Genomic DNA, 24,064 nt, shown 5'->3' with positions numbered 1-24,064 from the left:
GCTCAGCTTACATGTTTACTACTTTCCTTTATCAACCAAAGAGTGTTTGGTTGTCCCTCAGCCTCTCGTTAAAGAGGATTTGCAACATGATCAGCATGAAAGTGCAAGCAAATTTTGTGTAGGATTACTTTGAGAGGTTTAAGGTACTCTCCTGATAAAGTCATATTTTCCTTCTGATTTATATTATATTATGTACCAGTTCAGAAGATGTAAAGGACTGTAAATATCATGGAAGACTATGCAGTAATTTTAGAAAGACAAGGATAAACAATGTGGTTCTTTAAAATCCAGCTCCAATCCTAGAAAGAGAAAACTGATCACTCTCACTACTCTTAGATGACTCTTTTGCAAAGTTGATTATGTGGTTTGTTACTAAATTACTGAGACATAGATAACATTCTTAATTATTTTGTATTGTGCACATCAGTGTACTAATATTTAAATTTTTACAGCTCAAGTTTAGAGAAAGCTTTTTCCAATATTTACACATTGTTTATTTAGCCTTTGAAATAAAAAAAATCCATCTAATTATCATTTTTACTCTTTCTTTCTTCTGTAAGGTCTGCTTTACTGCAGCATTAAGAGGGTAAGAATATGAATGAAATAAAACCGAACATCTCTGCAATAAAACTATCAACACTTTACAGTGTTATATACTTCAACTTTTCTGTTAATTCCATCTAAGTTTAGGCAGTCAGATTATGAAAGTAAAAAGGGAAAAAAAGCTACAGGGAAGTTGAAAATGAGTGCTTTTATACTGATTTTAGAAGAGATATTCAATTATGGGTTTCTTGGCATGCCTGTAGAGTTTTAAATAATTCTAAAAAATAATAATCTTGTATGGAGTACCTTAGATGATCTTAAATATATTCAGAGCTGAATATATGCAGTGCTGAAAATATTTTTTTTCTCTCCTTTAAGAAATAAATGTTACTGTGTCTTTTGAATTAACACGTAGATGGAGGAACTTTTTAGTTACTTTTTGTGTGTATGGGCTTGTAGGTACATGCAGATATTTTTATGTGTGTGTTGGGTCAATAAATGCTGTATCTGGAAAACAGGATCACATCTGGATTTAGTCTCATTGTGAAAATAATTTTTATCCTACTTTATTTTCTTCTAATTTATATCAGTATAAGATCAGATTTAGAAAAATTGTTTCTGTTTGAATCCTAAACAATGTTAGCTATGTGTTGACTCTCTTGAATTATTTTTCTTCTTTGTAGAAATATGCATGATGTAAGCAATTTTTTTAATCAGGTAAAAACCTGCATTTTTAAAAAAGATGCATAAGTTTAATTTCTCATCTTGTAATGATATGAATTGAATGCATATGAAAAGATAATATAAAAATGTATTTTTTTTTCTGGTGTGTTTGGACATGTTTCACATGTCACATGGATGCATTTGATTTATGTGTATTGTCAGGTACCATACTGGGAATTACTACAGGCCGTGTAAAAGGAAGTAATTCAGAACTTCAAAAAACTTAAGCAGCACAAAACCCAATCAACCTTAATTAGCGCACTTTCATAAGAAAATTTCAACTCAGCGCCTTTGCAGAACTTATTATTTTTCTGGAGATTTTATTGTCTAATGTCAGGTTCACCTGATTATTTTATATCCAGTGGGAAAACCAGCATAGAGGCTGCTGAGTTTTTACCTTTCATGTTTTTATTTTATGGTGCCAGTGAGACCTAATGAAAAAAAACTTAATTAACAACTGAACAGGTCTAATGCAAATATTGAAGTTCTCTGAAGTTCAGTTGCGAATCTCTTTAAAATCCTTAGAGGGAAAGGGAATAAGCAATCATTTTTATGTGGGTAGACTCTGTGCTGGAGTCATTCCTCCAGCAAAGATCCAGTGGCAGAACAGGCACATCCTGAATGGCCGTATCTCCTGCAGAACTTCTGTTGGCATCCTTCTTTTTTAGAGCTGAAAGCAGTTCATTCATATAAGATACCTACAATGGTGTCTGCACAGCTGGAAAGGGAATCTTTCAGTCAGTGATGTTGCTTTCTGGCCAGGGATCTGTTTATCCATGCTGAGGGATTTAGCAGCCCATTCAGCAATATGTGTTACATTTCTAAAAGAACATATGGGGGAATTTATAATCAGAAAGCTGCCGAGCTTGGGAGCTCTGTGTGTTTGCTTCAAAAAATTCAAATCCATTTAGAGCATTGATAGGAGGAATAATTTTTGGTTTAGCTGATCAGAAATTAACCTGAGAAAACAAAAATATATTTCGCTTCTCTGTTTAAGTGAAATGATCAGTTTAGTTTGTTCAGAAACCTGGCAGAAAGAAAGGGGAGTCAGATGTGTGCTGTTCAACTTCCTCTTAAGATCACTTTTTGAATGTAAATTCTGTGTGCCTCTTACTCCACCATGTGGCGCTGAGATTTTAATGCTAGAGAGCCAAAGTTACCTGAATTATTTGGAGTACAACTGAAGATGATGTATTCAGACAAAAAAACCAAACCAAAACAAAACGAACAACAATAACAAAAAACTAACAGTGACCACACAGATAAATCAGTTCAGATTCCTCAAGGCCCAGTTATGAGATAACCTTGATGAGGTAAATTCTAGAACAGTATTCCAAAAGGAAAGATTATTTGTTTGTATGCTTGATCTTATGATCCCAGTGGAAGAATTTTTCTTATTTCTAAACTTACCAAAAAAATACGAAGTCATCACAAGAATTTGCAGCTGTTGACTTTTTTTAAAGTATTCATTAACTGAGAGAATATAAATAAATCTGTACCGAAAATATTATATTTATATGACAAAATATTTTTCAAATAATTATGTGTAAGTTTGTTGTTCAATGACTTTTGATGGAAGAGAGAATTTGTACTTTGTAGTTCTGCTTAGTCTGAGTGACTACATGAATATTTTTACATTATGGGAAAGAAAATCAACTTATTTAATTTCTCACCTGTATGTGCCAAATCACTTATCTGCTGTTCTCCCCAGTCAAACTACATAAATTGTGGTGTGGAGAATAACTTAGTACTGTGTTTTTGAAAAGTGCAAAAAAAAATCTACTTTTCAATAAAATCCCTGGATAATTTCTGTTCTGTAGTGACAAGCACTACATGCCTGGCTGTTTTCTAAGTGAAGGTGCCTATTATACTGTTTTTATAATATCTTTGTGCTTTGTTCAAAACCAAAGTTAATGTGATGATAGAAATGGCAGAATGGTTCAGTTGTTAAAGCTGTTACTTGACAAGATGATGCCGTGCTTCATTGCCTTCAGACTAATATTTTGGGACAAAGAACTCGCAGGTATCTGCTTAGGAAAATGTTAAAGTTATCTACACTTATTTTTGCTGGAAATTGTGAGGATTGTTTTGTTCAGCCATGTGTGGATCAGTGGTCAGAGGGAAGGGCTGATAAGTGTTATTCAGAAGCATAAGCTTATATTTTAAGTTGGAATATCTGTGCCGATTCCTGTACTATAAAGGTTTTCACCCTCCCCACATCTCCATAACATCTGAGCACAGTGTTTTAACTGCATTTATCAGGTCCAGCTTGCTCAGTATTGCCTTGTCAGACATGGTTCTACCCTATTCTACCCTTCTTTTCTCATTTGGACTCTCCAGTTTATATATCTTGAAAGTTAGTGTCCACAACAAAGCATGTAGTTTGAGTTAAGATTTACCTGTATGTCATTTGTGCTGTAACATCATCTTCTGTGTGTGTTATGTACTTTTATATCTATATATGAATAAAAGTTTTGCAAATTTCCTGAAAGATTGCCAGTAGTGGCAAGTGAGAATCCTTAATCTGTAGGACACAATAATTGATGCACAGTAGTATTGGTTGGTTACATGCAGTACATTATATTCTGATGTTTTAGAAATTAAATGAAGGCAAGTTTTGCTCTTTATTAAAAAAAAAAAGGAAAATAAATAGACAGGAATCACTGAGAAAAGAAGAGGTGGGGATAATATAAGAAAAATAGTGTTTTCTTATTATGGATGTTAATTTCAAGCAATAAATTTGTGAGTCGGAAGAGACACAAAAGTCAAAGTGGTCATTTGAAAATTTAATGATAACGGACATCATAGGCAGGTGCTATAAATCCTTTTATATCTGTTTATGACTGACTTAATTTTTCTGCCTGTGAGCAGCAGTAGCAAATAGAAAAAAAAAATGGAAAAAAGGCTTTCCATGCTAACTTTTCTTTTAATCTTTCCTCTAATGTGTTTGTTCTCTCCAATTCCACATTTTGATGCTAGAGAAGATGATGCTTCATCTCTCTGCTGCAGAGCAATTTGAAACAGTAAGATAGAACAATCTCTATGCAGTATCCCATAATACCTAATTGCTTAAACACTGCTCTTAATCTGTCCTGTGTTGTTCTGACCTATTCAGATAAGAGCTGTTCAATTATGTGCTTCCCAGAGGGACTCTGAGGTTGAGCAAAGTAAATTGGAAAATGCAACCAAAAACCAGTTTGTTGATGAGCTGGGGAAGCAAGCTGTTGAGATACTGCGTGTGATATAGGACATTTTTTACCAGACTCACTTCTTCCTTTCATGTGCAGTTCTACCATTCAAGACATGAAAAAATTATTTGGCTTCAAGTACTAACTAATTCGCCACCTGTTTGGTTTGCGTGCAGCACAAAAAAGGAAGATAATCCTGTTACAACTCAAACACACTTAAGGTGGAATTTTTAAACTTAGACAAGGACAAAATACAAAATGAATGCTCAACAAGTAAATAAACCTTCTCTTCTTCCTGGAATCATTCTTTTAACTGACGATTTTTGTTTTCTCAAAAATTAAATATCTTATTTATAAAAATTTTATTATTTGCTCCAGAGGTTTCTGGCCATTTATTTAATAGCCCTGTCAAGAAGAACTCAAAATACAAAAGATTGAAAAAAAATACAATTTTGTTAATTTTAGAAGAAAATAAAAATCTAAATTTGGATATTTCTGCTCGTCATTTTGCTTTTACAAATACTTTGCTTTGGAAAAATACTTTAATTCTCCAAATAGTACTGAATAATTTAGAGCCATATATATTCTTGCAATTAAACTTCACGAAGACTTAATGGTTTAATGTATTTTTCTTCTTTTCTTAAAATTTACTGTAATACATATTTAATATAAATTGTGATAACCTGCTTTCAGGGAAGTTCTGAAATATAAAAGGCATTATAATGGTATACAAGTCATTATAATCATGAAATAGAAGTATAAAGTAGGCAGCATATGGTGTACAAATTTTTGTAGTTAATCACCTATGAAAATGTGATTAAAATATGTGTATATTAATTTTTACTATTAAAGTTACTGTGGTTTAAGATGAATTTATGTACATTTATTTCCAATTATAGCCGGTCTTCAGGGCATCTGCAAAATGCTATATGCCATTAAAAAAAAAAGATTAAATAGAAAGTCAGTTTTTAATGCAGGAGTAATGGCCTCAAATGCTTCTCATGATGGGAACATATCTTTGTGTCTTTATTTCATAGGGTATTTTTTTTTTCAGTAGTGCTGTCTAGCAATTCTGCTAGTAACAATTTCTTATTTTCTAACAATTTAAACATAACTATATGCAAATCTTTCTGAAGTATATAATGTCCATGTATTTTCTGGGAATTCTTTTCCATTATTTTGCACTAGCCAATGCTACTTAGGTTTATTTTGTCTTGTAAGGTTAATTAATGGTGAACCAAAAAAAGCTGATTTTTTCTTTGGATCACACTCTGATTTTGCAGAAAGAGAACAAGCAATATGTGTTAGAAAGTACATTTATTTAGTATAATAATGAACTGTGTGTCATCGTGCATTTAGCTACAGAAATCTGAGACTAAGCGTAGATTCTGGTCAGCAGTATGCCAGAAATTGTGTCCTGTTTCAGATACAGCACAGCTCTCTAAGGTAAAGATGATGTTGTATTTGCAGGACACTGATCAGTTTTCTTTCATCTTGCCTGGTGATACTGTGAAAATGAGAAGAATTAAGAATAGTGAAGCAAATAACTTTTCAATTTTTTTTCTGTGATTAATTTTTAATGTTCTTAACAATGAAAAAAAATTTCTTTCCTTCAGAAAAAAATGAATCCACATTCAGCCCCTTTGCCACCCATCATCTTTGCCACCCTCTGCTGGGGCTGCTCCAGGAGCTCCACGTTTCTCTTGCACTGAGAAGCTGCACACAGCGCCCCAGATTCAGGGCTGAGCAGAGGGGCAGGGTCACCTCCCTGACTGCTGGTCAATATGTTTCAAAACCAGCTGGTACAAATAATTTAAATAGCACGCATTTTTCCCTCAAACCGTGCTGATTTCTGTCTTTGTTTTCCAACAGAAAATACAATCTGAATTAACAAGCCACGAGATTAGTTTGGAGGAAATGAAGAAACGAAACAGGGGTAAAGATGCTGCCAAAAGAGTGCTCTCCCAAATTGATGTGGCACAGGTAGGCAAGCTTGATTTCCATCATTTTTCTTTCCTTCATTCAAATGAGTAGTGTAAGTGGTAGTATTGTTCTACCATTAAGTGTTCCTAAGGTATCTCTTCTGCTTTAGCTGTTCCTTTCTAGCCAGCAAATCAGAGTGGATTAAGCATATCATCCTATCTTCTTCCTGCTCATTTTTTTACTCCAGCCTTCCTGTGTCAATGGCAGCAGTTCTAACGTGTGCAGGACTGATGTAACCAACTGGTAGGGACACTGTAAAATAAGGGGTGCTTTGGATGTGCTGAAGTTACAAGAGATAAAACTACAGTGGGGATTTATGATGTAAGTTTTGAGGTATTGGAAAATATTTGCTGTCAAAAATGGGTTAAAATATTTGGAAATCTTCAGTAGAACTGCATTTGAAATACAAATTATGCTGAGCTGTTACATTCAGACATCAGTTTAAAATGTTAGATTTCATTTCATTATTTCATCTGCCTTAATAGACACAGAGACCTTCTTGAAAATGAAGAAGACTGAAAACAACAGAGAAAAATACACATTTTTGACCCATTAATGATAGGTTCTTGACTATTTTGCTGGTTTGTTATTTGTTGTGGTTTTGTTGGGGTTTTTTTGTTTTGTTTTTTTTGTGGGTAGGAAAAAATTTTCATAATTCATTAGAAAGACAAATAATTTAATTATTGTCATTTTTTGATTCGTCCCTGTCAAATATTTCTAGGCACCTCAGTTTGGGTTTTATTTTTTTTATTATGGGTATCAATAATTTCCTTTCAGCAGTTAATTTGAAATTAACAAATTGACTTTTTTTAATGTTTCATCTTGTATACAGGACTAGATGTCTTTGTTGAGAATATTTATGTTTCCTCATTTTTCTGCCTTTCTTCGTACTAACTCACCTTCTGATGGTCTCCATGGCAGCTGTGAAGTTGCCCATATTTCATCACGGAAATGCAGGCACCAGACGACTGTGTAAATAAATGTTTGTGAATTCAACAACCCTTCTGGGTGCCTTTTTTAATAATCCACCTCTGTGCAGACATTTTTTTTTTCTTTGTAAGGTCTCTCTAGTTGGTGATGTGCGCCAGTTTGAGTTTTGAAAAATTGGTGGAGGTCATCTTGAGACACTGCTTTGCTAATATTAGATAAAATATTAACAAAAAAAGTAGTAATTTACATGCATAATGTAAATATCAACTACCAAAGCAGGTAGAAGCTGAGCCCTTTGTTACACATATTTATGACTATATTAGATTTTCAGCCACTGAACTCTTTTGAATTCCTTTTCATCATTATGCTATGTTTAGTGGTAAAACACATTTCATGAGATCAGTCTTCATTTACTATTCTCTGAAGAGCATTCTCACTTATAAATAAATTATTTCCTCTTTTTTTTTTTTTTTTAATAAGAAATATTTCTAATTTGACATATTTATTCTATTAATAGTTAAATTACCTGGACAGAAAGTAGAAAAAGATGAAAATAAATAAATGAGATTTTGAAATCACTGTTAACTGTGGTCAAATTACCCTGGCTTTTTGGATTATTGTAGGCTGAGCGTTAAGTTCTGATTTTTAATTTAAAGGGGAAAAATATGATTAGTAAAATAAAAATCTATTTCTGTCATAGTGATATAGTACCTAGTTAGTCCTAATAGACTGAGAATTGTTGCATGAATGTAGAATCTTTTCTAATGAATGGTTATTTTTTGAAATTCAGTACTGAATGCTCTTCTGGTCAACTTTTTGAATGCATTCTTAGTTGTCTCTTTTCTAGACTGACAAATATGTAAAGCATACTGAGGCTTTTAGATAAAGTTTTCATTGTCCACTTATTTATTGACAGAAAGACTTCCTTTCTTATCTCATTGGATGTCATTTTCATAAAAAATGTTAAATGAGGAAAGTTGTTGGAAGGAGATGATGGATATTTACACCCTTTCCTGTGGTACCCCAGGTTGTCTGCTGCTCATGATTCCTGCCTCCTTTTCAGAAATCTGATAGATGTGGGAAGGGTTTTTATTAATGCCTTTGTAGAGATCAATTCTATGCCTTGTTACAGTTTTTCCTCAAATTTGTATGGCACAGAACACACTATGGATTTGATAAAAAAAAAAAAATCAGAAGTGTGTTTGCAGATGCTGAGTTCCTATTTAATTACTTAGCTATTTCTTAGAGACATTTATTTTTTTGTTCCCCAGAGAGTTGAGAAACTTATTTAATAATACTTCCTCTGTACTTCTATAGAGAAATTAGTTCTTTTTCAAGTAGATAATTAAAATTGTTTTTCTTTATTTTTAAATATTTTCCCTCCCCCTGAGCTAGGGATCATGTGAGCAAGCAGTCTAATTAATGGATGAAGACAGAAAATGGTGAAATTGTAAACCAAGCTTGTCACTGATTTTTTTCTGCCTTCAAATTGCTTTCTTTTTACTCTAGGTTAGGCTTTTTTAAAATTGAAATATGAATCAATTTTATCCTCAAAATCTTGGGGTTTGTGCTAGACCTACTTACTGCCAAACCACTTTATTTAGGTTTCTTTGAAGGACAAAAAGATTCATTCCTCACACCAAGAAGCAGCAACTGATAGAGTTGAAGAGCATTCTGCAATGTGGATGGCTTATCCTCAAGCCATTAAATCTGTCTTCTCCTCATGCCCCCAAACATTTTGCATACGGAAAAATACAAAAGTTATCCCTTTCTTTATGTGTGTTTACCAGTTCTTTTGCCACAGGCTCTGCTGCATCCAGTACCCTGGATGAGACCCAAGATTCTCTGCCACTGGCATCTTCCCAAAAAGTTTTATATTCTTTTAATAAGAAATTGCTGGTTGAAAATGTACTCTAAGTATTCTGTAACAGGACTGAAACTTGTCTTCAGCATTGATTTGATTCCACACTTTCTACTCACCCATGTTTACTTTGCAGAAAAAGCTGCAGGATGTGTCCGTGAAGTTTCGCTTGTTCCAGAAGCCAGCCAACTTTGAACAGCGCCTCCAGGAATGTAAAAGAATTCTAGATGAAGTGAAATTGCAGGTGCCCAAACTGGAGATGAAGAGTGTTGAGCAGGAAGTAGTACAATCACAGCTGGATCATTGCATGGTGAATATTCAAGATGCTGTCTTTCTGCACTGGCTTTATGCAGAGAAAGCTAAAAATTAGAGATTATTGTCCTTAATTAAGATGAGACATGAAGAATCAGTTACACAAAAAAATCTAAAACCCAAACAAACAAAAACCTCAGAAAAACTACAAAACTCTAGACATGCACTTCCACTGTGAGAGAATACCAGTAATTCCCAGTCCCTGTCCTACAGTTGAATTTATCTCCCGGTATTGGCTCTATTTTCTGCAATATTCTAAAGTCATGGAACTCTGTGACATAACCAAAAGAGATGTTGCAGAGGACAAGTCTATTCTAGCTAGGAAAAACAAAGCAAAATGGAAAACCATAGATTAAAACTTCTATGAGGCGGCATGCTATGGCTTGCTTTCAGTTTGAGAGCAGATGACCTGACTTATGTCCTAATGAATATGAGGAAAATCTGTACATATCTCTTTAATATCACTATAATCCTGCTCCCCTTTACACTTGAAAGGAAAGAAAGCTAAACACTGTGGTTTTGATGATCATAAAACGAAGATTATAACAGTAAAAGTAGCTGATTTTTTTTCAGCTTTATTTTGTTTGTTGGGGTTTTTGTTGTGGTTTTTTTGGGTTTTTTGTTTTGTTTTGTTTTGTTTTTTCCTGGGGCAATGGCATGCTTGAAGATTTCCTCCTCCCAACCTCTTTCAAGTATAAATGTAGAAAGTATTTAAATTAAAAAAATAAGCATGGGACAAGTCAATGTTATTGCTTTACAACTTTCATTTTTCTTAAATGAAATTGCTCTTAAATTCATATCCTTGTGAGAATGACATTCTTATTAGAATGATGTGGTACTCAGAAGTTCTGTACTGAATTAAAGTGTCTTCACTCAGCAGCTGGCTTTTGCAGCCCTGATGTATTTTGTAGAAGGCTTATAGTGATTTTGGAGCACCTTTAACTACAAGGATTCTAATAATGTTCCTGTTTTTCAAAATCTAGTTGTAGTATATCATCCGAATTCAGACAATGTGCATCATACAACAGCTTCCTAATTTGTTTACAGGTTTTCAGGAATGAAGAATTTATCATCATATTAAGCACCTAGAAAGGACTTGGACTATATATATACTACTTTAATTAAATAAATTACTAATTATTGGTCCACCTCATTTTGCTACTTTTTATGTAGGTATTTAATTAACTAAATTTTTTAGAGTATGACACTTACTAAATGTGAGGGTAGTCCTCTATCCTTCCATTCTCTAGATTTAGCAGTATGAAAGAATGACCAATTTTAAAAACTAGTGGCTATTTGTAGTTTAAATACATCCAACATTCTGTATGAGTTGACAGAAGACATCTGTTATTGTTTTAAATACTGAATTATCTAAATTTGAAAACAACCTCTGTCACAGCCTGAAACAATTAATAATGGTGTGTACTTTCTCATGTATAGAATTTCTAACACTGTTTTTAGTGACATGTCTTTGAGGTCACTCTTTGTCAAGATGGGCTGTTCTGAATTTGTTCATTTGGATTCTGAATACCTCCGATGGTCTTTTCTAGTTTTCATGCTTTAATGGTGGTGTTTTATATTTCTATTTGATTAGAAATTATATAAAAACCTGAGTGAGGTGAAGTCTGAAGTGGAAACAGTGATAAAAACTGGGAGGCAGATTGTTCAGAAGCAGCAGACAGAGAACCCAAAGGAACTGGATGAAAGACTTACAGCTTTGAAGCTGCAATATAATGAATTGGGTGCAAAGGTAAGTTCTTTGGTTTTAATATGAAACCATGTACTGGCAAAGTGAAAAGTAACTTCAGTGTGGTAAGTAATTGGGGTTTTTTTACTGGTTCCTTTCAATGTTCTTCCAGTGAGACACCAGGAATGGAGGCAAAGGCAATCGCCAGCATGGTTATTCAGTTGCTCTGAAGAAAATAACAACCACCTAGGAAAAAAAATATTTCCTTTATTGCAATTCAAAATTTTACTTTTTTAATATTGGAATTTTTTTCTGCTGGTTCATTGTTTTTTAGAGTTCAAATGGGGGATTGTTTCATTCTGATGCCTCAAAGAGTCACTTCAGATTAGGAAATTACTTAGATCAAGTTTCACTTATAGGGCTGCTTCATAAAAGAGAAAAGTCTGTCTTTTAAATAGCTTCTGCCTCTGACTGTACACATCTTAAAGTATATAATTTCCATTTCTTGCTGTTCAAAATTCAGTTGAACAAAAAGCTCTTGCCACTGAAGCTTTCCTCAAGAAGCACTTGTGTGCCAGTGTGCTTTGTGGCTTCTGCACTTGCATGTGGTCAGTTCTTGTGATAAGGATTCCCTGATATAAATGTCGAGAACCCTGACTTGCTTTTTCACTGTATCTTAATATGTAAGCCACTTCCCAATAGGAAGCTGGGGGTTTTTTACTCAATTTTCCCTAAAACTCAACTAAACAGAGTAGGATGGACTGGCTCCTAACCAATATTTCAGTTAACACATATCCTTCATTACTCTGTTTTTTTTTTCTCTTTCCCTCATTAGAACCATTCAAAGAGCTTCTGAAAACTGTGGGATTAGAGTGAATTTTGTGCTGTGACTCAGTGATTGAAAATTGTGAAAGACAGATAATACCTGTCAGTTTATTTCTAAAATTTATGCACTTTAAAAACACAAAATGGGGCAGGAAGAAAATTCTAGATTATAAATTATTCAAATCATAAATTATTAATAGCTAGGAAAATGAGCCCATGGTAATACTGAAGGCCAGTATGTAGTTTAAGAAGATTATGAGAATCAAGCCCTGGTGACTACGGTATGATAAAACAATAAGAGTTATGTTACTTTTGGCAGAGATATTACTCATTAGGGAATCTGAATTAAAACAGCTCCCTCTTGCTAGAAAGTAAACGTGTCAAGAGACATCAATCTTTTGAATGTCAGGAAAAGTGGAATTTGCCTCAGTAGGTGTGGATAGCTGTCATTTGGTATTGGATAATATGTTTGAGCTCTCCATTATTTTAGAATGAACTGTGGCATTTATTCCTGCATTATGTTTAACTTAGCAGCAAACAGGTGCCATTATTGTAAGAAACCTCTCTCATATAATGAAGGGGTAAAAATGTGCCTTTAGGGAGCCATTAGTGACTTGAAGTGAGCCATATTGGAAATTAATGTGTCTTAAAAATTTGCAGTGCTGGGCTTACCTCTGCTGCCCTAGATGGAATTTCTCACAATTACTTTACACGGTGTGGTAATTAACAGTTTAAGAGAAAGTCACAGAAGCCCAGATATATAGAAATAAAAGAATTGAATGGCCATTATCAGCACTAACTGATAGCATTGAGAAAAAGGCATTTTTAGATAAAACCAACAATAGTTATAACTAATAGTAAGTCTCCGGACTGAAATGTACAGTCTGAGGGAAAAAAAAAAACCCCACATCTTCCAGCATAGGTTCACTTGGGTGATTTTGTAGGTACTGTTTCAAGAGGCCTCCTCATATATAAAGAAACTCACAATCACATTTTCTGACCCAGAAGGCCTTTAGAGGGCACTGTTTCCTATTTTTCTGTAGAAAATGCATCTTTATATTTGGAGCACTAACAGACTGATTAATCAGTAACCTCTGGATATATGCAATGTATATGGAGATTTTGTTGTATTCTTTATGTAACAAACACATATTAGAGATGTATATAGAAACACAAATATTCTCTCTATGTTTTGAAAAGTATCAGTGACTTCATTTTATAATATACCAGGTGTTTAAAATTCTTAAACAGGCAATCAAGCACTTTGCACTGTATTGCTGCTAAGTAATGTTATTTACAATTGCTGTTACACTCTTCAGAAGGAGAGGTGGAAAACCTGGCTCCATGTGTGAATGGAGCTCTAAAAAGCTGAATTTTATGGTCCTTCCCAGGGATTTACCTCTTGGCCTGACTGTAAGTTCTGTGGTCTCATTTAATAAATTTGGCATGCAAGAAAGCACATAAAGCATATTCAGTGAAAAATGTTATGAGATTTCAGTAGTAAGCCTCTACAGAGTGATAATAAATTATCAGGAACACTTTATAGCTTTTTCCCTAGGCAAATCTCATCTCCTTACTTAGGGGTAGCAGAAGCCATGTACCTAACCTTGTAGCATCCTATTACATTTTAAAACCTCAAATTCTCCTTGGCAGCCAATCTACGAGTCAATTTGATCATTGTGCCATTACTTGTTCTTTGTGGCAAAGTACAAAATAGTTTTAGTAGATGCTGATACCAGTTTTCTACCACTGTAAAAAGTTTTTATCTCTTTAAAAATGCTCAAATACAAATCAGTGGGTGCAGTCTTAACTTGATTTTTATTTGACATTCAAGCTAATTAGGAATTTCTTTTAAATATTGGTTATCTATTTTTAACCCTCCTTCTCTGATTGGGTTTTTTTAAACTTAATCACAGCATAATTTTTTAATATGTATTTTCTGCTACTAGTTGTCTGATGTCTATTGTAGTGTAGTTTAAGATCTAAGATCTCTTAATTTACTCTTCTGCTTTCTCTACTAATTGTGTAAACCCCTTTTTTCCTCTCCCTGAAGAGTCTCAGGGGCTTGCAAGAAAGGTTGTATTTGCCCTGTTCTTTCAAAATGCAGTGTGAGACAGTCACGGCAACATAAATACTCAGCCTTCCTTCCAGGTACCATGTACCAAGCTTAAAGGAACTTTACAACTAAAGCAGAGGTCATCCCCAGTACTTCACATCCAAAACATTCAGAAAATTAAAACCTTAAAGTTAAATGTGCTGCTCTGGTTTGACATTATTCAGTGACATTTGTGTTTCAAGATTTGAGGCTTTCTTTGACAGGTATTTCTTTTCTTCCATGTAGCTTAGCCACACACACACAAAAACAAAAACAAAAACAAAACAGACAAAACAAAAAACAAACAAACAAAAAAACCCACCTTAAAAAAACTTGAGAAATCCCAGTTCTTATATGGCCACCTATATTAAAAATATGCCCTGTACCTGTGAAGGGTTTTGACATCTGTTTTGTGTCCCAAGAAAAGCCCAATTTCAAAACAGAGGAGGAGGCTTTTGGAACTCTGTTACTAGTTCAAACTCAATACATCTTTATGCACATAATTTTCTTGTAGGTGTTTGCATTCTAGCACCAAAATTACTGATCCTGAGAGAACAAAGCAAGGCATACCTATACTAAAAGTGCAACTTCACCTGTGGAATCCCAAGTTTAGTTTTTATTGAAAAGCGGCCTACAGAAAATGTTATATAAAAACCTGTTTCACTGAAAGGTTAATAACCGCAAGTTTTCTTTCTGCAGGTTACAGAAAAAAAGCAAGAGTTAGAGAAATGCTTGAAATTGTCCCGGAAATTACGGAAGGAGATCAATGCTCTGACAGAGTGGCTGGCAGCAACAGACGCGGAACTGACAAAGAGATCGGCTGCGCAGGGGATGCCGAGCAACTTGGATGCTGAAATTGCCTGGGGCAAGGTAACAATATAACACACACATGTGAATCTTGCAGAAAGGTAGATTCCTTTCCTGATAAGGAAAAGGAATTTTAAAAATTTGGCATTTTAGCTGGTGGAACTTGGTGAGTGTTTTGGCATTATCTCACCTTAGCATGAACGCTCAGAAAAGTTTAAACCGTCTTGTCTCTGCAGAGATCAATCAATAGCACAATTCACCTTCACGTTGCAATAATCTTCACTGAAATTACTATCAATCAACCTCCCAGTATCCATGTAAATGGAGATCTCTTACACCATTCTACTCATGGTTAGAAAAGTATTAAATAGTAGATGAAAGGTTAAAGATGCCAGAACACTATATATTCCATGTGTTCAGATAGAAGCCAGGATATTTGTTTTCTTACTCTTAGATTTGTAGCTCATTCCTTTGCTTTCTCGGGGCTTCCTACTTCCATGAGACTTCACCTTGAACTAATCTTTCAGGTTAAAAACCCAAAGTCTAAATTAAAACTTTGCTCAAAATCACAGTTTAGATAAGCATTTTACAGAAACTGAGGAATGTAAGAGGTCTGTATAAAACAGAGTATTTCTGTTATTGTGATGTTAAAACTTGGTATGTTATCACTCAACACTAGCTAATCTATTTCATTTTCTGCACACGTAATAGAAATCCAATCTAGCTGAGGATGTAAACAAACCAAGTCATCATTATTTACACATACTAAAATCTTCATTTTAGAGCACACTATGGTCAACATTATCCAAAGTTTCAAAATTTCAAATAACTATGTGCAGCCAGTGGTATTTTGAACAAGTGTTTCTTATAGAATTTCAAAAACAACAAAAATCCCCTTAAACAGTATTGGGGGTTTGTTTAAAAAAATAAAAAGTGCCACTTCTGCTTTGTTTAATGAGAAAAATCCTCTAAATATTTTACTAGCTTAACTATGCATTATAGAAATAGTCATGAATTGTACACAAGCAGTCTTCCTAATTTTGTTAATTGCAGTGAAGATTCAAGGCACTTGAGTAAAATTTGTTTTATGGATTGGGTTGTTGGGTTTTTTTTTTTGTTTTTAGCTAACCCTTTCAAATTTTTGAGCATGATAAAGTGTCTTTAGCCTTCAAAATGCATTGATGATTTACAAATTAATAACAATACTAGAATAACAACAATAACAACAATTTAAAAAAAAACAGTCAACACATCTTTTGTTTGGTTTGGAGTTCATCTTTTTTGGTCATCAGTCTCCAAGAATGACAGTATTTTAAAAGTGATATCCAAAAATATCCACTTTCTCTCTCATTCACTTAAAATTACTGCTTTGAGTACTGCAGTTTTCAAATCAAAACCTAAATCCTTGCAACTCCCGTTGTTCTCTCCTACTGTCGCCTGATGTTTTCTCATCTTCATTTGCTGCTTTTCCAGCAGTAATTTTTTTGCAGTTTTTCTTTTTTCTTTCAACTGATATTGTGATCTTAGAATCATAGAATCATGAAGGCTGGAAAAGACCAAGAACCTGGAGTTCCACCTTTGGCTGAACACCACCATGGCATTTAACCACAGCACTGAGTGCCATGCCCAGTTGTTTCTTCAACACTTCCAGGGATGGTGACTCTGCCACTTCCCTGGACATCCCATTCCAGTGCTTAACTGTCCAGTTGGAACACCTCCAGCTCTCTCAGCTGTCCCTCACATGACTGACCCTCCAGACTCTTCCCCAGATCTTTCCTTCTTCTTTGGACTTGCTCCAGCCCCCCAATGCCTTTCTTGTACTAAGAGGCCCAGACCTGGACACAGGATTTGAGGTGTGGCCTCACCAGTGCCCAGCGCAGGGGGGAAAATCCCCACCCTGGTTCTGCTGCCACACGATTGCTGATCCAGGCCAGGTGCCATTGGCCTTCCTGGCCCCCTGGGCACACCTGGCTCATGTTCATACCTGTCAACCAGCACCCCCAATTTCTTTTCTGCTGTACAGCTTTCCAGTGACTCTTTAACACCCATAACAAAGGAACAATGTCAGATTTTAAAGACAAATTTGAAAATATTCACATTTTAACATCCCCAAACTAACCTGCTAGATAACTGAGACATTCGCTCAGTGAAATAAAAATAATCTTCACTGATGACTACACAGTACAGTTCTACTGAAACAGAAATGTGCACTTCATGTTCCTGTCGATCCAGATATATGTAGCTTCTCAGGGCTTTAAAGAGAAAGATTTGTCCTTAATATCATTTTATTGTTAGATATGAACCTTAATGCTTCAGGAGCTGCATAATTAGGACCTAAAACCTGATGATTAGTGCAGCTGCACAGTGGGAAGCCTTTGTTATGTCTTAAGCTTCCTACAACAAATACAACATATTTTTTATATGAAGACAATCAAAAAAGGTAACAAAAGCTAAATAAAATAAAAACTATTAACATGAAAAAAATATATCAGACAGGAACAACTTGACTTTCTAGTCTTAAAGACTGCTGTTGAGTATTGGGAATTCTCATAGGGACTTGGGTGAGAGCAGCTGCCTCTTGGCAAAAATATATATGTACTGAGTGGCTTTCAAAATTCCATTTTAAGATTCCCTTTTAGCAAATATAAACAAATATTCATATATATATATGCAGACTTTAACGTGGAACAATTCAACAGGTAGTATATGTGTAAGTCTAAATCCTAGACTTACAAGTGTAAATATTTGCAGAAATACTCTATCCTAAAAAGTCTGCTCCCACTAGGAGACAGTGCTGCATTTTATCCCGGACACTTTAAAATTCTTGTGAGGACTTCATAAATAAGTACAATGCTGATACTCCTATGTGGATTTCATTGAGGCATCACACAAAATTGTACATCAATAATTTAGTCCCCAGAACCAGAGCCTCACAGTATCTGATTAATGTCACAGCTTTGGGCTTTGGACTTCCTGGGTAAGTAGGCTGCCAAAGACAGTAACCAGTCTAATGAAATGCACTGGGAGATGAATTAAGCCCAGCAGATTCCCATTGTGACAAAAGTCTGCAGAAAAACTAAGATGGAAAATGGAGAGGGAGAGAGGAGAATTCAATAGTGCAAATGAACTGAAAATTGGATGTGTGCTGCTGTCGATATATCTAAGTAGAGAGCTAATAATCTTTTTTCTTCACAGGACAAGGAAGCAGTTATATTTATTAGTGCACTTATTTCTAATTCATTTTCAGCACCCATTCTTCTTAAAAGTGGAAAGAACTCAGAGGGTTACAAGGATAATTATAGAGTTGACAGTAAAAGAACTCATGTATTTAAATGTTGTCTGTCATAAACACATAGAAATAAAAAGGAATGTCCATCTTGAATAGGAAATTAGGCTAATGAAAGATAGCATTAATCTGGACATCAAGAGAAATGTCTTGTTTGTTCCCTTGTAGAATTTTTCAAGGAATGGAACAAAAACTTGGCTGAGTTATGTGAAACGAGATGGGCAATATACTGAAGACTGTAAATCCTGCCTTTCTGCTCAGTTGAGACAAGTTAAATCTTTCCATTTGAATTCAGCTCTGTTATAATAGATAAGAAAAATGACATGTGGGTGGAAAGATAGTCATTAAACATTGTATATTAGAAATCCGTTTATAATTAGAAGTCTTGATTTAGTGCACATATTTATCACTGAAGACATTAACAACTGCAGGGTTTATTTGTCTTTTAATCAGGAACTGGACTGATAAGAATTAGATTGCCAGGAAACCATGTTCTTAAAAAGGAAATGGCAGATGGTATTACCAGGAAAATTCTGTATCACTCCCTACTATCAGCAGTATCACTCTGCCAATGCTTTAATCTGATTTTTTAACACAGTGTGTAATACCAGTGAGTAAAGTTGACTTGAAGTACTTAGAATTACATTTAGCAATGTATTTCCTGTCAGTAATACCTGTAAAAGAAGACAAACTGCAAATTGTGTCAAGTGATTCATAGTCACTGGCCAAAATGCAATAAAAATAAAAAATGTGCTGTAAATAAACAAATAAATATGTATAATCAACCACTGAGAAGACCATAATGTCAGCTTCTGATTAATTCTGCAATCCCACCTGTGAGAGCTCAGCCACCTAATTTATTTTAGAAAGATTCAAATTGCAAAGAGTATTTGCAAATAATCCACAGCACACAGGCAGTGTAAAGGCACGCAGACCTTTTCTTCACTCATTCATTGTTGTTGTGCTTTTTAATTTACATATGTTAATAACCATCATGACTAAACATACTGTCCCCTGCATTTACTTAAAATTCTGGGATTTTTTTTTAAAATAACATCATTAGTTCATCTTGGTACATGGTAGTTTTATCATTATAAAATGATCAGAAGTCCTTTTTACCACATCTTCAGGAAAACAAAACAAAACAAACAAAATAATAGAATAATTTAAAAAAAGGAAAAAAAAAAAGGCAATACAAAACCAGCAAAAACCCCCATTTCTATGTAACTTCTGTTTTCAGACATAATTAATTCCTGGTTGGCATTTGGTGATGGGAGGCATGTACAAAAACCATCGCAGCAAACCAAAACCATCAAGTAAAAAAAACCCAAACCAAAACAAAAAAAGTTTTAACAAAAATACCTGTAATTATTTTTTTAGTAAACTGAAAGATAAAGAGTATGTCACAGTGCAGTGGGATCAGAGACAGAACTGTGAACACCACTCAAAGTGTAAATATCTGCTCAGGGAACTGCAATTACTTGTTCTAACATGATTCATTCTGTCATCCTATGGGTCCATATGTAAAGTAGGTAAAATATTATTGTACGCAGCTACAAACGACTTATAAATTCTCAGCAAAGCTCATCCCTATGACTTTACACTCTTCAGCATGATTTGCCTTCTGCATGGATTTCAACCCATCCAAAGTTGTTTTTTAAACAGAACTTTTATTTTGTACTGCAGCTCCTTTCCTGAGGTTTTGATGAATGAAACTGGTGCAAGGGAAGCTCAGATTCTCCCTCTCCCCATTCTGATGTTTCTGGGAATGGGATTAGAAACTAATCAACTGAGACATGCTCTGCATGCAGAGTTGCACCAGAGTCTGTCTTGATTGCTTTAATTTCCTGGATGCCAGGAACCTAGATGTCATTTCTCTTGGAAATGTTCAAGTCCTAGGAGTTCCATGGTGGTGTAATCCCCCATCTTTGATTAAAGCAGCCTACCCACATTTTTCTTATGCCCACAAGTGAGAAAAAAAATAACAATTCCTTAAAAAGCAAACAAAACATTTCAATTAGTGAACGACAATTTTTTTTTTTTTTTTTTTTTTTTTTTTTTTTTTTGGGTCTGAGAATTTCCTTTGTACCAAATAGCCATAACTGGTTCTTCAGAAAAGTGGAAGTATAGGAGTTTCTTCCAAAGAGGTACTTCAAAAGTCAGTCTAAACGAATAACTGAAATTTGAATGGGAAGAGATTCACATTATCTTGACTATTATATCTGCTAGTAGAAGTGAGTCTAAATTGTGGCACATGTAAAGAAGACTTAACTATATATATATAAATATTCTTAATATAATCTCTAGAATTTATATACATACTTTAATGGAGGTATCTTCCCTGGAAGTTTTTTATGGAGCCTTTATCTTCCAGCAGGTAATACACACCTGAATAAGATTTTTTTTTTTTAATAAATAAATATACTAGTCTTAAGGGGGAAAAAAAGTGAATGTAATAACTTCACTATAATGATAAATAGCAGAAGGACTATAATCTGATTTTTCACTTGCTCAGCATTGCTGATAGGTTTTCACAGCTGTAAGTGAATGCTGGACATTGTGATGTTAAGTTCAATCTTTTGTTTTCATGTTTTTGTTTCCCAAAGAAATAATATAATTTTAATAATATTAATTATAACAATATAATGCCATGATTATATCAGAAAAATGGCTTCTTCACAACTCCTACATTCATGTATTTTATTAATGTTGCATAGTTTCACCCTGATAAGCACACAAAATCAAAATGCATAAATTGCCTAATCCTTCTGGGAAGAACTTCACCATTTTATTTGTTAATGTTTCATATTGTACACATTGTGGTGGTGTTTGGAACTTGGGACTTTGGGTTTTTTTTATGTGCTAGATGTTTTAAATGTCATTCTTAACTTACAGAGCTAATTCTATTAATTCTGTAGTTTAAATTCTACAACTTTCTCAGATATTTTCAAATAAACTACACAGCTGGAATGCAACTTCATGTTATGACAACCAGAAGGGAGCTTAAATCCAGCAAGGCTGTGTGGAACTGGCTCTTTAAAAATTAGGAGAATTTAAAAGCCACTTCCTGACTTTTCATGAAATAATCTTAGTTAAATCCTGGCATCATGACACATTCTTTTTTGTTTTATATAATGTTGGTGAATTAATAGCAGTGCTTTTGATTTTTTTTCTTACAGAAAGTTTACCAGTGCTGTCTGTTGTATTGCAGTGAACAAAGTATTGTAGACTATCACTTTCTAGTACTACTGGAAAGAAAAATGGGGAATTCTTAGGAATATAATGCAGAGATGCCAAATTAAAAACAAACCAAAAATGTCTTATTGAAGTTGTGAAAGTAAGTTAGTTTACTTGGTGCACATCATAACCTATAGAGGAAGTCGTAGCTGGTAATGCAGTGTGGAATCCCACTGACTTCACAGACCCTGCTAGATTTTCAGTTGGATTTGGTGGGTCCAGTATTTTATACATAGGGTCTTGTAATAACAAGGATTTAAAGTATTGAGGAAGATGCTTTTGTCACTTCAATGTCGTGTTGAAGGCCACAATATTTTTTTAAGACAATGAGGGAAAGTGTGATTTACTTGGTTCATGTCCCTTACTTGCAGTTACACAGGGGAGTTAAAATCCATATTGCCCAGAGGTTCATCTCCTCTTTAGTTTACATTATTTCTTTACTGTGGAAGGCATAACTCATTTCTTACACGTAGGGAATTATGCATCGGAGTTTTGGGTAGCAGTTTTGTTTAATAGACATTTAATAGTTTGATGCATCTGTTCACTAGTTGGGATTAATATTTATTTATGTAGCCCAAGATTGTTCATCATTTTCATAAATGTAAAACACAAAGGAAACCACAACCCCTGGTAAATACACTTTAGAGAGTCTTTTCCAAATGAAAGTGATAGTTTAGAAAAAGAAATAAGGCTCATCAAAATGTTCCATCCCCAGCTGAAGGCAAATTATATCCTTTGTGTTATTCTTTTTTTCATGATGACACTTGCACCTGCTGTGAAACAGATAAAATAATACTAGAAGAGGGCATGTTTTTCCTTTAATCTGACAAGGACCTGCTGAAATTTTAAGTTCTCTTTTCAAATTCCATAATTATATAGTATATTGTTAATAATTTGCATCAATCATGCATTGGTTGTATTACATATCTTCTATATTTTAGAAAATTGATAGAGTGGGGAAAATTTCTCATACTTATATGAAATACAAGTGTAAGACCTTTTCTCTGAAATAATATTCCAAAATGAGATCCTGATTTCTGTTAAGCATAGAAAGTGAGCTGCTGCTTTAAGCATGACACACCAAATAAGTTGAAGGTACTATTAAGGTTCTGTTTTACCAAAATGAATAATTTTATAATGTCTTTATTGAAAAATGGACATTCTACTTCCACTGTCAATATATTATCAACAAAATTATACCAATCTGTGACCATGAGAGATGTGATAGTGTGGAGGTCATAAAGATGGGGTTAGATAAATTTCAGATAAATTTCTCTCATAAAACTGGTTCTGTGGGAAATCACTGTAAGGAGTTTGTGTCTCTCCTTGAGCATTTTAGTAAGACTGCTGTACTTTGTGCAGTGTCATCTAATTTTAGTATTTAAACACTTGCTTTTTTATATATTGTCTAAATATGTTGGGATTCGTTCCTTTCATTAGACTTCTTGCATGTTGCAGTGAATATTAAGACATAAATAACGAGTAAATTATGTAACCTTACATATCAGATCTATGAGGTAAGATAACAGTGGGAAGAGATGCTGGCAATCTGACTTTATAGTACTGCAAATGTGTTGTAGACATTCAAGCTAGAAATTCTATGGGCAATAGCTTATTTTAGTGTTTTGGTTTGCAGAATGAAATCCCCAGTGAATGTAATGAAAATACGCATTTCTACAATTAGAAAACAAGTTTAACAGAAGAAAATAGCATGATTTCTCTGAAAAAGATTGCATTGACGAATATTAAAGTAATAAAATATTCACTAGACTGTTTTTAATGGAGTTTTCTGTCTTAAGATGTCATCATGATGGTGTATTTTTGTCCCATTTATTATGTAAGCTTTATTTGCTATTTGATAACTGTCTAATTTTATTATATGAAAAGTAACTTCTATATAAACATTATAAAATGTGGATTCATTGTTAGTAATTAAGTATTGAACCTATATTTTGAACATTGAAATGAAAGATAATTCACACTTCTTTAAAATCAAGCTATTGCAAGAAGATGAAGAATATGTACAATTTTATCAGAGCTCAAGAGAAACAATCTGCTTTGTATTTGCTGATCTTCACAGAATGCTTTCCCCTCCCAAAGGGAGCAAAACCGTGTGTTCTAGTATAAACTTGCTGCCTGATTTAATATTTCATGTTCTTAGTGTGGATAATTTTCAATTCCCAGAAATTTTATTTCTTGTTCTGCTCATGTAGGCGACACGGAAGGAAATTGAGAAACGCCAGGGCCAGCTGAAGAGCATCAGTGATTTAGGAGAGAACCTGAAGACAGTGATGAAAGGAAAGGAAAGTCTTGTGGACGATAAGCTCAGCCTGCTGAACAGTAACTGGAAAGCGGTAACTTCACGTGCTGAGGAGTGGTTCAATCTCTTACTGGTAAGGAAAATGCATTTCTTCATGCAGAGGAAACGCTGGTTTCCAGTAGTAGATGCCCAGCCTTAGAGAAGTGCTTTTTCTGGTGCCTTGGACTGTGCTTATTGAGTACGCAGGTACACAGACAATCAGATTGATTGTTGTTCAGTACATTGTGTATGTTTTCAGAATCTGATTGATTACTGAGTGGAATCTGG

The 24,064-nt window shown here is 34.3% G+C and overlaps 1 protein-coding gene across 10 annotated transcripts in view; it reads left to right on the top strand.

The window, feature by feature from the left end:
• Positions 1–24,064, top strand: part of DMD (dystrophin) — a 990,047-nt gene that overhangs the window by 351,338 nt on the left and 614,645 nt on the right. For all 10 annotated transcript variants that reach the window (XM_066176982.1, XM_066176984.1, XM_066176989.1 and 7 more), the window contains 5 exons: positions 6,327–6,437; positions 9,365–9,538; positions 11,135–11,290; positions 14,847–15,017; positions 23,691–23,870. In XM_066176982.1, the coding sequence (XP_066033079.1) occupies positions 6,327–6,437; positions 9,365–9,538; positions 11,135–11,290; positions 14,847–15,017; positions 23,691–23,870 (792 nt within the window). The remainder of the gene's footprint in view (positions 1–6,326; positions 6,438–9,364; positions 9,539–11,134; positions 11,291–14,846; positions 15,018–23,690; positions 23,871–24,064) is intronic.

The sequence above is a fragment of the Chamaea fasciata genome, unplaced genomic scaffold (genome assembly GCF_029207755.1).
Source record: "Chamaea fasciata isolate MVZ Bird 193981 ecotype frontalis unplaced genomic scaffold, bChaFas1.0.hap1 SCAF_2, whole genome shotgun sequence".
In the NCBI taxonomy this organism is placed as follows: Eukaryota; Metazoa; Chordata; class Aves; order Passeriformes; family Sylviidae; genus Chamaea; species Chamaea fasciata.
The sequence above is the reverse complement of the archived record's forward strand: the minus strand, read 5'-3'. Positions and strand labels throughout refer to the sequence as shown.